At 36.0% G+C, this 13,080-nt stretch overlaps 1 protein-coding gene across 5 annotated transcripts in view; it reads right to left on the minus strand.

Annotated features, from left to right (window-relative positions):
* The window catches only part of SPATA5 (spermatogenesis associated 5), a 350,714-nt gene that overhangs the window by 307,574 nt on the left and 30,060 nt on the right, over positions 1-13,080 (minus strand). For all 5 annotated transcript variants that reach the window (XM_049885372.1, XM_049885371.1, XM_049885374.1 and 2 more), the window contains exon 10: positions 1,546-1,700. In XM_049885372.1, the coding sequence (XP_049741329.1) occupies positions 1,546-1,700 (155 nt within the window). The remainder of the gene's footprint in view (positions 1-1,545; positions 1,701-13,080) is intronic.

Consider the following 13,080-nt stretch of genomic DNA (forward strand, 5'->3'; position numbering starts at 1 on the left):
GCCATTTGTTTCCCCTGAATGTCTTTTAGACACTTTATTTAATCAAATATCAGAGCCCACTTGGGCCACAAAGGCAAAACAGTTGACCCACGCATAAAAGGTAGCTTCTGTTGTCCTTGTGGTGATTTATAACTGAGAACTTTGCAAAGACTGTTAAAGATGAAATGTATATAAAAGAGCCCAAGAAAGCATTAGGCATCACTGTTTTATACCCAGAAGTTTTTTTTTTTGTTGTTCTAAAATTAGCCTAGTTGATATTTTCCTATAAAATTAAATATGCAATTAGTATACGACTCAACAGTTGCACTCTTGGGCATTTATCCCAGAGAAATGGAAACTTATGCTTACTCAATAACCTGTACACAAATGTTCATAGCAACTTTATTCACAGAGCCAAAAACTAGAAATAGTTTAGCTGTCCTTCAACAAGTAAATGGTTAAAAATATATATAAATACCATGGAATACTATTCAGCAACAAAAAAAAGAACAATATATTGATTCACCTGATAACCTGGATGAATCTCCAGGTAATTATGCTGAATGAAATCAACTAATACCAAAAGGTTCCATACTGTATGATTCCACTCACATACCATTTTTTGAAATGACAACGTTTTTAGAAACGGGTAGCAACAAGGTGGTTGTGGTCATAAAAAAGCAATTCGACAGATCCTTTTGGTGATGGACCTATTCATTGTCTTGACTGTAGTAATGAATAGACAAACCTACACATGTGATAAAATTGTACAGAACTAAATACATATCTAAAAAAAAAAACACACAGTTACTAGTAGAGTCGATTCTGACTCATAGAAACCCCATGTACTGCAGAGTACAACTGCATTCCATGAGTTTTCAAGGCCGTGACCTTCCAGAAGCAGATCACCAGTCCTTTTTTCCCAGGTGCCTCTGAGTAGGTTTAAATAGCCAACCATTAGTAGTTAAGTACAAAACCATTTGTACTACCCAAAACCCATGGCCGAACCTGTTGCCATCGAGTTGACTCCAACTTAAAGTGATCCTACAGGACAGGGCAGAACTCTTCTATACAGTTTCCAAGGAGTACCTGGTGGATTCAGACTGATGACATTTTGGTTAGGAGGCATAGCTCTTAACCACTACACCACCAGGGTTTCCAAAAATGACCCAAATAAGGTCCCGCCGAGATATGAACTTGGATCACTAGATTCAGAGTCTAGACTGCTAACCATTACACCATGGGGCCAGTCTTGCACTACCCAGGGACTCGTATACACACACACAGAAATAAGTACAAGTAAAAATGGGTAAATCTGGGTAAGAATGGTAGATCGTATCATTGTTAATATTTTTGTAAGATGTTACCATTGGGGGAAACTGGGTGAAGGATACACAAGGTCTCCCCGTAGTACTTCTTAGAACTGCATGTGAATCTGCAATTATTTCAATGTAATTACAGTTTTAAAAAAAAAGTTTAACCTAGGTATGCAGTCTCCCTGGAGTCTCAGTTTCTTTCACAGTTTAATTCAAACAGTGTGGCTAGTATGGTATACAAATGACTTACCTTTGGGACATCAATTGCCACCTCTCTCATGGCACTGGGCCTGATGTCATTCATCCCCTTCAAAAAATCATTCAGAGTAATCTTCACCAATCCAGCCACCCTGCTGTCAGGGATATTGGGGTGTTTCTTCAGGACTCTTCGCAAAGCACAGAGACCTACAAAGAAAAGATAACACAGCATTTATCTTTTACCCCATAAATGCAAACTGAACCAATAAAAATAATAATAAAAACCCCAAACCCCATGCATATTACAGTGCTGAAGAATTTATGTGCTTGTGATAGATAGGGGAGAAGAAAGGAGGGGACGATAAAGGCAAAAGTCCTAATGCATAGTTTCAGCAGTGAAAATATGACAAACTGATATTACATATGAGAAGACAAAATTTTACAAACATGAAAAGAACTTACAAAACCTCCATAAAAAACCATTAAGGTTTACCAAAATAATTCATTTAAGGAAATTCTTTTAAAAGAGTAAAATACTAAATCACACACTTTTTGCCCAGGCTCTTTTTGTTAATACATCAAACCAGAGTTAAAATTTTGTATGGTATTGGCAGAACATCTGAAAAGAAATATTTAGCTGGCAGTTGGAAATGTGGTCTTGGAACTCCAGAGAGAGAAATTCAGACTTCAGAGTTATGTGCACACACATGAGATCTGACATTGTAAGAATGGAAGAGATCTACAAAGAGAGGCTAGAGAGGGATCAGGGATTTAGGAATACGGGCTGAGGGATGAATCTTAGAAAGCCCATCATTTGGAGAACATAGGAAGAAATGATGGTTTAAAAAAAGAGAAAGAATTAATTGGAAGAGATAGAGGAGTAGAACCAGAATAGTAAAATACCAGAGGAGCCAAAAAGATGGTCAAATTTCCTTGAAAGTCAAAGTAATTTAAAAAGAGATCATGCTAACCTAGGATGTGAAAGACGCTAAGTTCTTTGTTTTTTTGCTACTTGTCTAGAGTTTAAACACAGACGGGCCTGAATGTCCCAAGAGCATTCCATATTGCCAGATTTGGGGCCCTTAGATCTGAGGCAAGGACCTCAAGTCCAGAGGCCAGCAAAGTCCCTGTGTGCTCTATGCTTTACAGTCTTTTAAATGAGGTGCCACATTTGTGTTCCAGTGCACAACGAAGTCCCATTCTGAAGAATTTTAGTCTCAGAAACCTCTTAGAAATCTAGTTTGCTCCATCATTTTTTAACCTCTTTTGTCTACAACATTACACCACAGTGAACTTCTATTAAATTGGAATAATACCATTTCAACTTCCTACTTGTTTTCCTTTACTTAAACTTTTATAGAGAAAACAGAAGACACTGATACAAGGGAGGCAGACACAAACTGCCAAAAACAGAGGGCTGGGTATCTTTTATTACTAAGAAAAAATAGTGAATACTACAAAGACACTCAAAAAATAGACCCACAGTAATCTTTTTCAAATAATTATCAGTGTGAGGCTACCATATATGCAAGTCTCTGAGTTAAAAGGCTAACTGTGGGGGCTAATAGGCTAAGTTTTGTAACTTGTGAAGCTACACAAAAGTAAGGGTATATATATAAAAATATCACTATTTTCCAGGGAAAATTTCTTAGGATATTCTCTCCTATCTAAAAATCTATAAGTCACTTATTAGATCTATCTTATAAATACCTATTAGGTTTTTTTGCCTTCTAAAATGTTGAAAGGTAATTTTTCACACCTCTCTCCCATTGATGCTTATCTCGTGAGCAGATGCACTGAATGCCTTTGTCCCAGACTCTCTCTTGAAGGATGTTTGCATATAGGAACATACAGGCAGTGCCTCCCTCCAAAGCAAAGGGCAGACATTCTTATCACCCATTATAAAAGATTCAGGTTCTTCAGGTTCATGGTTCCCTTCTGATGATGCAAACTTGGATGGGCTCAGGCGTACCCAGCCCTCCTCGTGTTGCTCTGTGAGAACTTAGAGAAGTGTTGCAAATGCTGATAAACTCTGGCTATGTCTGTTGCTGAGAGTAATATCCTGTCTTTTGATTCTGACCCAGGAATATTGTGTCTTCTGCAAGCACTCGTAAAACAGTTACCTCACAAGTAGGATATAATCTTCAGATCCTTCACAGTTTTTGGCCCAAAAATGAACATCTATGTTAAATGAGTTGTCTCACACTCCAACAAACTTATTAGTTAAATGTGGCAGCAGCATAAAAAATAAAAGCAGACTTTAGTAATAGAGAGCTGAGCTGTATTTAATAGCACCTTACTAGAAAATCTAACATAAATAGAAGTAATCAAAAGACCAGAAGACTCTGACTTCATGTCCCAAATGACTATCTAACAATACTTGTCAAGATTTCTAATTTGGACCAGTACTGAGATACTAAAAACTGAAACAAGGGAAGTGGCCTAATATTTTTCCTGCCACATTTATTCCATCAGGTAAGCATGAAATTTGACAATAAAAGAGGTCAATTATTTTCATTCGAGGAAGGGGTTTGGAAAGGGCAGGCAATATATAGTTTTAAAAAACCATATACAATATTAAAATGTGTGTTTATAAAACAAAAAAACTCTATGGTTTCTAATAAAAAACTACAGAGTTTAAAGCTGGGCAAAATTTCCACATCAATGAGGACAGATAGCAAGAAAATAGCAGTAATTCACAAAAGGTGAGAGAAAAGGCATCAGAATAAAGAAACATGGAGTTTTCGTAAGCTAAGAGATACTAAAATACAAATATTGATTCTGTGATGAACACAGCACAACTTAACATATCCAAATGATAGACAAATATGTATTTAGCAGTAATGCAGTCAATTCTAAAAATATTTTTGAAACGCCTTTTTTAGTTGCTTTTTAAGTTCAATTATAAGTCATGCAAAGAAAATGAGTCATAAGGCCTTAATTTTTTTTTTATCCAAAACATTAGCTTACTTGATCACCCATCTTATTCTCTAGGCAGAAATAAAAAGTAAATTGACAATTTCTAAGATAAACTTTTAATGAAAAGAGGCCACTACTGAGCATATCCAATGAAGAGCTAAAAAATAAAGGTTTTAAAAAAAGGCACTCATACCAAGTAAAGACAGTAGATTAAATGCTATTTGGTGCCTCCTAAAACCCCACTAACATGACAGGAAAAGAATTTTTTTTAAAAAAAAAAAGCATAAACCCAAAATGACAAACAGACTAGGGAAGAAAGCAATACAATTGGAACAAAAAATTTTGGAAGCTGGAAAGCAGATGAGTAACTGGTAATTGAACATAGCAGACCCAGGAATTCTGCTTCCCAAGTATAAAGTGAAAAAAATATGAAAGCAACCAGATTTATGTCCTCTGCATACACACACACCCACCAAAAAAGGGAGTGGGATGGGGCTCAAAACTGGGGAGCCCCAATCACCTCTGAAAAAAAAAAATAGTAAAGTTGAGATTAAAATGGAAAATTAGAAGTCTGGTAGGGGACAGTCAAACCCTCAAGCTTCCCCTAACTTCATGGAGTCAGATAGCCCTCCAGTTCCCTACATCTGGAGGATGTACTCTTTAGAGTAACACAAAGGGTTTCTAGATGGGGGGCACAAAGCAGTTAAAGGCAAGGGAACCATATCGAATAGGTAAATTAAGTGAGAGGCTCTCTTCCAGTAAAGATACTGACAAAGGTGCCCCAAGGAAATGGCCTGTACAGAAAACACCACACTGAAGTCCACAGCTCACAAGCCCTACAATGGTTTTAGACTATCTAGTCAATTTTTAGGGCCCGCCACTTTCAATATGAAAAACATCCAAAGATCTACAGAAAGCTTCTAATAAGAAATGTCAAAACAAAAACAGAAAACAAGCAACCTGGAAGAACCAGAAATGATGTAAGAAGAAACAAATAGAGAGCACAAGTGGCCTGGATGATGATTTGGGTAATTTAAGGAAGGCAAGTAATTGAGATCTAGAGAAAAGCTGCAGCAATAGTTTTCTGCCTCCCTTCCCCATAAAGCCCTAAAAACTGTGTTCTAAACAAAGTCATAGAGCTGCCCGAGAAAGGTTTCTAATGGATAACTGGGAGGAGAGAAACTGAGCAGGGATTTAGCTAACTTCAGCACCCACAATGACCATGCAGGGGTGGTGGGGGTAGCATTGAGTGAAGTGGGGACAGTTATTATGTAATAGTACATAAAAGCATTCTACTTCTTTCTTGGATTTTTTTCCTATTCCATTAATTTCTATTCTAATATTCAGTAAATCTTTGTTTTCTAGGATTTATTATTTTATAATAGCTTAAGTTGAATACACAGCTCATTATTTTTCAGCCTTTCTTCATTTCTAACATAAGAATTTCAGGTTGTAAATTGCCCTGTAAGCACTGCTTTAGCTCCATACCATAAACTTTGATATATTTTCATCATTCAATTCTAAATAGCTTTTCCTTTACACATTAAAATTTTGACCAATGAGCTATTTAGAATTATTTAATTTCAAAACTATGGGAGTTTTTAACTTACTGATTTTTAACTTAAAATTTTGATCCAAGAACAAGGTTTCCATGAAATTGATTTTTTTTTTTATTATTTTGGTTACTGAGATTTGGTTCTACAGCATATACATAAATGTTCTACATGTGCTTGGATATGTACACTCTTGTTGATCTCAGCGCTCCAAATATATATCCAGTAAATTTTGCTGTGTTGTTCAAACCTTCTTTATCCTAAACTACTGACAGAAATGTGTCAAAACTCTGTATTAACATGATAAATTTGTTCATTTCTCCTTGTAACTAGAGATTTTTTGCTTTATACATTTCAAAGTCACCTTATCAAGTGCATACAGCTTAGAACAATTATGGGTCCCTAAATATTTTTCCAATATGCAGTGCCCATCTTTATATCTAGGAATGTTTTTGCTTTAAAAATTACTGGGTCTAATGTTAATATAGCTATACTGGAATCCCTTCTACCTCTTTTCTTTGCCTTCTTTTGAACTCACTGGTTTTGTTTTTTTTTCTTTTCATATTGCATTTTGCCTTCTGCTAGTTTTGAGGTTATACACTCTACTTCTGTTATTTTACTGGTTATCCTAGAAATTCTTACATACACACTTAAATTAAGAAAGTATAGTTAATTGAAGTAAAGTTAATCATGTGGCCACAAGGAAACTGGTAGACAAGCCAATGAGATAGACGTCCCACAATATTCCTCTACAGGGCTTTTAATATCCTAAGAAAACATTTATGTTTTTTAAAGCTCTAGCTCATCTGTACCTATTTCCTTTTCATTTTGTATTTTATTTGCATCTTCTTTTCTCCTCCACCAAAACCAATTGACCAATATAGTTTCTTTCCCTTGACTAGACCCCGGTCTAACTAAATCTTAAAAATCTTTTCAAAGAACAAGATTTTTTAAACTTTATTTTGTTGTTTTAAACTCCATTCCATTGACTTTCATCCTTGTATATTTTAATTTATTTCCTTCTTTAGGTTTACTCTGTTGATCTTTTCCAACTACTTCAGCTGAACACATTTATTTTTAACTCTTACTTGCCTTAAAATATATTAAAAGTTTTAACCCTCTCTTGTATTACCCTTATCTGTTGCCATCGAGTTGATTCTGACTCATAGCGACCCTATAGGACAGGGCAGAACTGCCCCATAGGGTTCCCAAGGGGCAGCTGGTGGATTCGAACTGCCAACCTTTGGTTAGCAGCCGAGCTCTTAACCACTGTGTCATCAGGGCTCCAATCTCCTCTTAGAGAAATTTTAATAATAGACTTTTTTCCTATCATTCTATTCTTTATATTTAATTCCCTTTATGACTTCCTTTGTAACTCATACAGAGGTTAATATGTGAATTAGTTTTTAATTGAGCTAATTATTAAATTATTGACTCTCAACTCCAAAACCACACTTCTATACCCCGTTTTGTGATACTGGGGTTGAGACTCTGCAAACTACATTTCTGCTCCAAGTTAGGTAGACTTTGCCAATGCTAGAGGGAGATGCCAAAGGGAGACCTGTGAAGCTGAAGAGGAAAGGAGGGACTTGCTCCTTCCTGTTTAGTTTACTTCCCACAGGCTTCCTATCTGTTTGCTATTCCTTTGAACATTGCTCTACCAACACTTATGAAACAGATCTTTCCCCTATCAGTAGCTAAAAAATCATAGTTTTTCCAACACTCTTAGAACCTTTTCAGATGCCTAAGAGATATCAGCACCAGCCTGCCAGTGCTACCTTCTCAGAAGTCTGAGTCAGCCTTCCAGGCACCAGCCACAACACTGCCGGTTCTCAGAGGGCTGAGGTACAGCTTAGCTTCTAGGTTTTAATAATTCCAACCTTTTCTCTTTGTTTGCCTAGCTCTAGAGGTGGTAGCAGCTTCCTGCAGTTGCTACTTCGGTGATAACTTAGTTATTTTTTACCCTTTAAATTACTGAGTTAATAACTTTATAACTGATTATCAATTCTTTATATTAAGTTCTCTCTGTTAAAATGACTGGCATGATTTCTATCTCCTCACTGGATCATGACAGAGATAACAATCCTATGGGATTTTTAAAAACAACTTTTTTCTTTTTTTTCACAGTATACATAAATTGATGGTTTTCACAGGTGAGGAACAATAAAACTATCCAAACATTGTATGAGGCTAATGTAGCCTTGATTCCAAAATCAAATAAGAACAAGGAAAAAAAAAATTGTTTTTCACTTATGAGCATACTGAAAAATTCTAAAAATAATTAGCTAACTAAATGTAACAGTATATTAGAAAATAACGTATACTTGATCAAGTAGGGGTTATTCCAGGCATGTGAGGGCAGTTCATCAAAAATTCTATTAATTAACTCACTACATTAACAGACTAAAATGAAAATGATCAAATAATTATTTTTATTGACACAATAAATATCTGATAGAATTCAATACCTATTTATAATGACAAAAAAATTTAAAATACTCTTAGCAAAGTGTTCTTGATAAAGATTATAATCCAAAAACCTCTGGAAAATAACTTGACTTTATAAACATTATATTCCAAAAATCTTTAGCAAACATTACACTTTATGAAGAAACTTAATACACACTCTCTTTAAAACGGGTAAGAATGCTATCACTGCTACTGGATAACACAGTCCTGGAAGCCCTGGTCATTACTGATAGAAAAACATAGAATGAGAGGTAAAAGGATAAAAAGGAAGAGATAAAACTACAATTATTTGTGTATGACAACCATCTACCCAGAAAATTCAACATACTCAAAAGAAAAACTATTAGTACTAATAAGAGAGTTGAGCAAGGTTGCTAATCGACCATACACACAAACACACACACAAAAATATATATATACATAAATCCCCCCCAAAAAAACCATCACCATCGAGTTGATTCCAACTCATAGCAACCCTATAAGGCAAAGCAGAACTGCCCCGTAGAGTTTCCAAGGAGCACCTGGTGGATGTGAACTGCCGACCTTTTGGTTAGCAGCCGTAGCACTTAACCACTATGCCACAGGGGTTTCCATACATATATACTATTTCTGAAAACATGTTAAATTGGAAAACAGAGTTTATATGAATAAATGTTAAATGTAATATCAGAGCTTACAAAAATAAAGAATCCCTGTCCACCAGGTGCTCCTTGAAAACCCTACGGAGCAGTTCTACTCTGACCTATAGGGTTGCTATGAGTTGGAATCGGCTCAACGGCAACGGGTTTTGTTTTGTTTTTTGGTAGCTATATCATACTAATGTAACCAATCCTTAATGACTCTAGGTTTGGCTCTAGCTCAAGGTGTGACTTTAAATAAAACTTAGCCTCTCTGATCCTCAGTTAACTCATTTATTAAATGAAAATACATTTTCTCTATTTTTTCAGCTTTAAAAGTCTATAAATGCTAAGCTTAAGTTATTGGGCATCAACCATTACTAATGAGACCACACTATACAACTTATGTCAAGAGATGAAATTTTTTAAAATATTAAAGCAGAAGATAATTATAGGAACACATGGACACATGTACATCATAAAGGAATACAGCTTACAACAAGCAATCTCTGACGTTTCCTTTTCTTACTAAGCTTAATTTCTAAAGTATAAACAAACAAAGCAACACTTCTATGTTCCTAAGAAACATAACTTTGAAACAAAAAACAGGTGTGACTAATTAAACAGTATATGTGTCATTGTGTTTTCATTATTTTATTTTCCAATGCTTCTAAAAGTTTTGGGAATGAAAACAAGACACAATGAGAAGGCAAAATGCTCCAGGCAAGCCTAATGTCAACACACTCCTTCCAGTGTACGACATGTTGTCCCTCAAGCCCCACATCAATATCCAGATACAACCACTTTCAGGACAAGAACAACTACTCTGAATTTATGATCTTCAAAACCTTCTGCTCCAGATCAATTAACAAACACCGCTTTGCACCATACATATGAAACCCTAAAATTTTATATGGAGTGCTTACTAAACTATGTTATTTTTCAGATTGCGATTAAGTTCTTTCACAAGAAACTAACAAACAACCTTAAACCGATCACAGGAGTAACAACACTCTTGTGAATTACTATCTACCCTACGGGAACTTAATTTATATGAAGAAGTAACATAAAACATGGGCATCTGGATTTCAGATTTGAATTGTAAACGTTGGGCGTGAAATTTCATAACATACTCAGACATTTCCATAAGAAAACTAAAAACAAAATATGACAAAATCTAAGACTCTTTTAAAATGTACATTCTTCAAAACAGAAATCCAGAAAAGTTATGTTTTATTTAGAGTCTTTACTCTTCCTCCACTCTGTATTAAGTACAGACAAGGTGATTAGTATCACTTGATGTATCACTGGGAGAGTTCTATTTCTCGCTGCTTATTAACAGAAATCAAACAGAATACCCACAAAGAGGGTATTGTGGTTCTCTATGTTACAAGTGAGTCGTGTAACTTAAACTGATCACAGGAGCCAGCTTTATTCTGATCCCCCTATGTCTTAGTCATTGTCTTGGTCATCTAGTGCTGCTAATTGGATGTAAGTGGATGGCTTTAATAAAGAGAAGCTTATTCTTGCACACTCACGGTCCAGGAGGCTAGAAGTCCGCATCCAGGGCGTGGGCTTCGGGGAAGGCTCTCAGTCTGTCAGCTCTGAAGGAAGGTCCTTGTTATCGATCCTCCCTTGGTCTGGGAGCATCTCGGCACAGGAACCTCAGAACCAAAGGATGCACTCCGCTCCTGGAGCTGCTTTCTTGGCAGTATGAGGACCCCGTCTCTCTGCTCATTTCTCTCTTTTATATCTCAAAAGAGATTGGCTTAAGACACTACCTAATCTTGTAGACCTCATCCCTATAACTGCTGCTAATCTATCTTATTGCATCATAGTGATAGGATTTACAACATAAAGGAAAATCACAAAAAATGGTGGACAATCACACAATATTGAGAATCATGGCCCAGCTAAGTGAATACATCTTTTTAGGGGACACAATTCAATCCATGACACCCTATCACTTTCAAATGTTAATTTTAAAAGTAATGGCACTGAGAAAGGTACACTAGTCAAGAACCGGATTGTGGGCCAAGGCTTATACCTCAGTAATGGTCTGAGCTTGGATACAATCTCTCCTTACCCGTGAAATATGGGAACATAACAAATGATTTCTGAGGGACTTCTCTAACTCTAAAACATCAGGATTAAGTCATTTCTCCAGTCCCGGATTTAAACAAAACTTTCTTACAAATATAGTTTTTAATTTCAAATTTTTAATATCAAATTATTTACTTACCTGCCTTAGCACCTTTATTAAAACACTAATAGTTAAAAAAAAAAAAGGGGGGGGGGGAGTTGAAGGCAAGGATGATTCCAGCACAATTCTTATGTCAAGAGAGGTTGAAGATGCACGGCTTGGTGGATTAAAACAGTACCCCAGTAAGAAGTCAGGATCCCACTAGAACTACTCTCCTCTAAGGCCCCAGTGATTTTCCTGGTAACAAACTAAGCACCTGATGCCTCTGTGGTCTACCACACTGCTGTTCCTGGCACCGCTATTAGTTCCTTAGCCTCTCCGTTCCAAGTTTCCTCATCTGTAAAATGAAGACAATGTCATAAAGCCGCTGTGAGGAAGAAACACGTTAATACATGTATGGTGCTTTAAACAGTGCCTGACACACTGCAAGTACTCAGTTAGTATTAATATTACTATTTTTTCTAATTACTTCCTCTCTGAAAAGCATCCTTCCTTTTATTTCAGTCACCACTTTCTTTGGGTTCTCTTCTCATATCTTTTAGCCACTCCTTAGCTTCCTTACTATGCCAGATCTTTTTTAACAACCTAAACTTTAAATTGTGCTGATCCTTTGAATGGTGGTGCTCCTCAGGATCCCTCTTCTCTTTTCTTTAGCATTCTAACATCTCCCTGATCATTCACACAACACCCAACAGGCCTGACTGTAATTACCTGTTAAACTCTCACATGTCCCTATGCATCTTGAGCTCCAAGAGGACTTAGGTCCATGAGTCTTATTCACCTAGTACAGTGTCTGGCTCTATAAATGAATGAATAACTGAACTCCACTCTCTCTCAGTGATTTTATCAATTTCAATGGCTTCAGTCACCAAATAATTGCTGACAACTCCCAAGTCCATATGTCTTATCCAGACCTCTCATCTCCAAAACCGTAATTCAAAGTCCTGCGGGTCAGGCAATGCAAACAAAAAAGAGAGATGGGGGAAAGGGAGGGGAGGAGGAGGCAGGAAGAAGATATTGCAATAGTCCAGATAAGAGATGCTGATGGCTTGGACTTATGATGGTTGCAATAGAAATAGTTTTTTTTAAAAAAAGGTCAGATTCTCAATGTATTTTAAAAATGGATCTCACGGGATTTGATAAGGAAAAGTAAAGGGATAAAAGGAATCACGAATAACTCAGAAATAGATAGACTGGTTTTATTTTTGTGATTGTTTTAATTAGAAAGAAAACCTTTCCTCAAGTTTCATACTTTTACAGTCTTGGCAAGACAACCTAGAAAATTTTCCACTAGCAAAGTAAATGGTATATGTCACTTAGAGCTTAAACAGAATCAAAACCAACACCTGTTTTTCTGAAACAAACCATTCCACTCCAGTCATTTTAAACGAGCAGCAAAAGCAATATTAAAATACCTACTTTGGACCAAAAAAAAAAAAAAAAAAAAATCCATCTTTTACATAATAACCATAATATTTTATGCAGTAGGAAAAATCCAATATCACAAATATATTCTATCACTACATTTCAAGACTATAAAATAGAGGCGAAAAATTCTTGTCTTATGTGATATTATACTGCAAAGTATTACTTATTTATCCAACTACAATAATAAATAAAGATATAGTACCTTATGAAATGCATTTATTACAATGATAATCACGATGCACACATCAATTAAATTTGTACCACTTATTATTATTTTTGTTGCTTTCCACAAAACTACAGTGGACTCTAAAGTAGGGTGGGGGCAGTAGGGACACAGTGACTCTGCTTATATAAGGCAGGAAAGCTCCCAAGTTCGGCAAGAAAATCTGTCAGGGACA

This window comes from Elephas maximus, chromosome 5 (assembly GCF_024166365.1).
Source record: "Elephas maximus indicus isolate mEleMax1 chromosome 5, mEleMax1 primary haplotype, whole genome shotgun sequence".
Lineage (NCBI taxonomy): Eukaryota > Metazoa > Chordata > Mammalia > Proboscidea > Elephantidae > Elephas > Elephas maximus.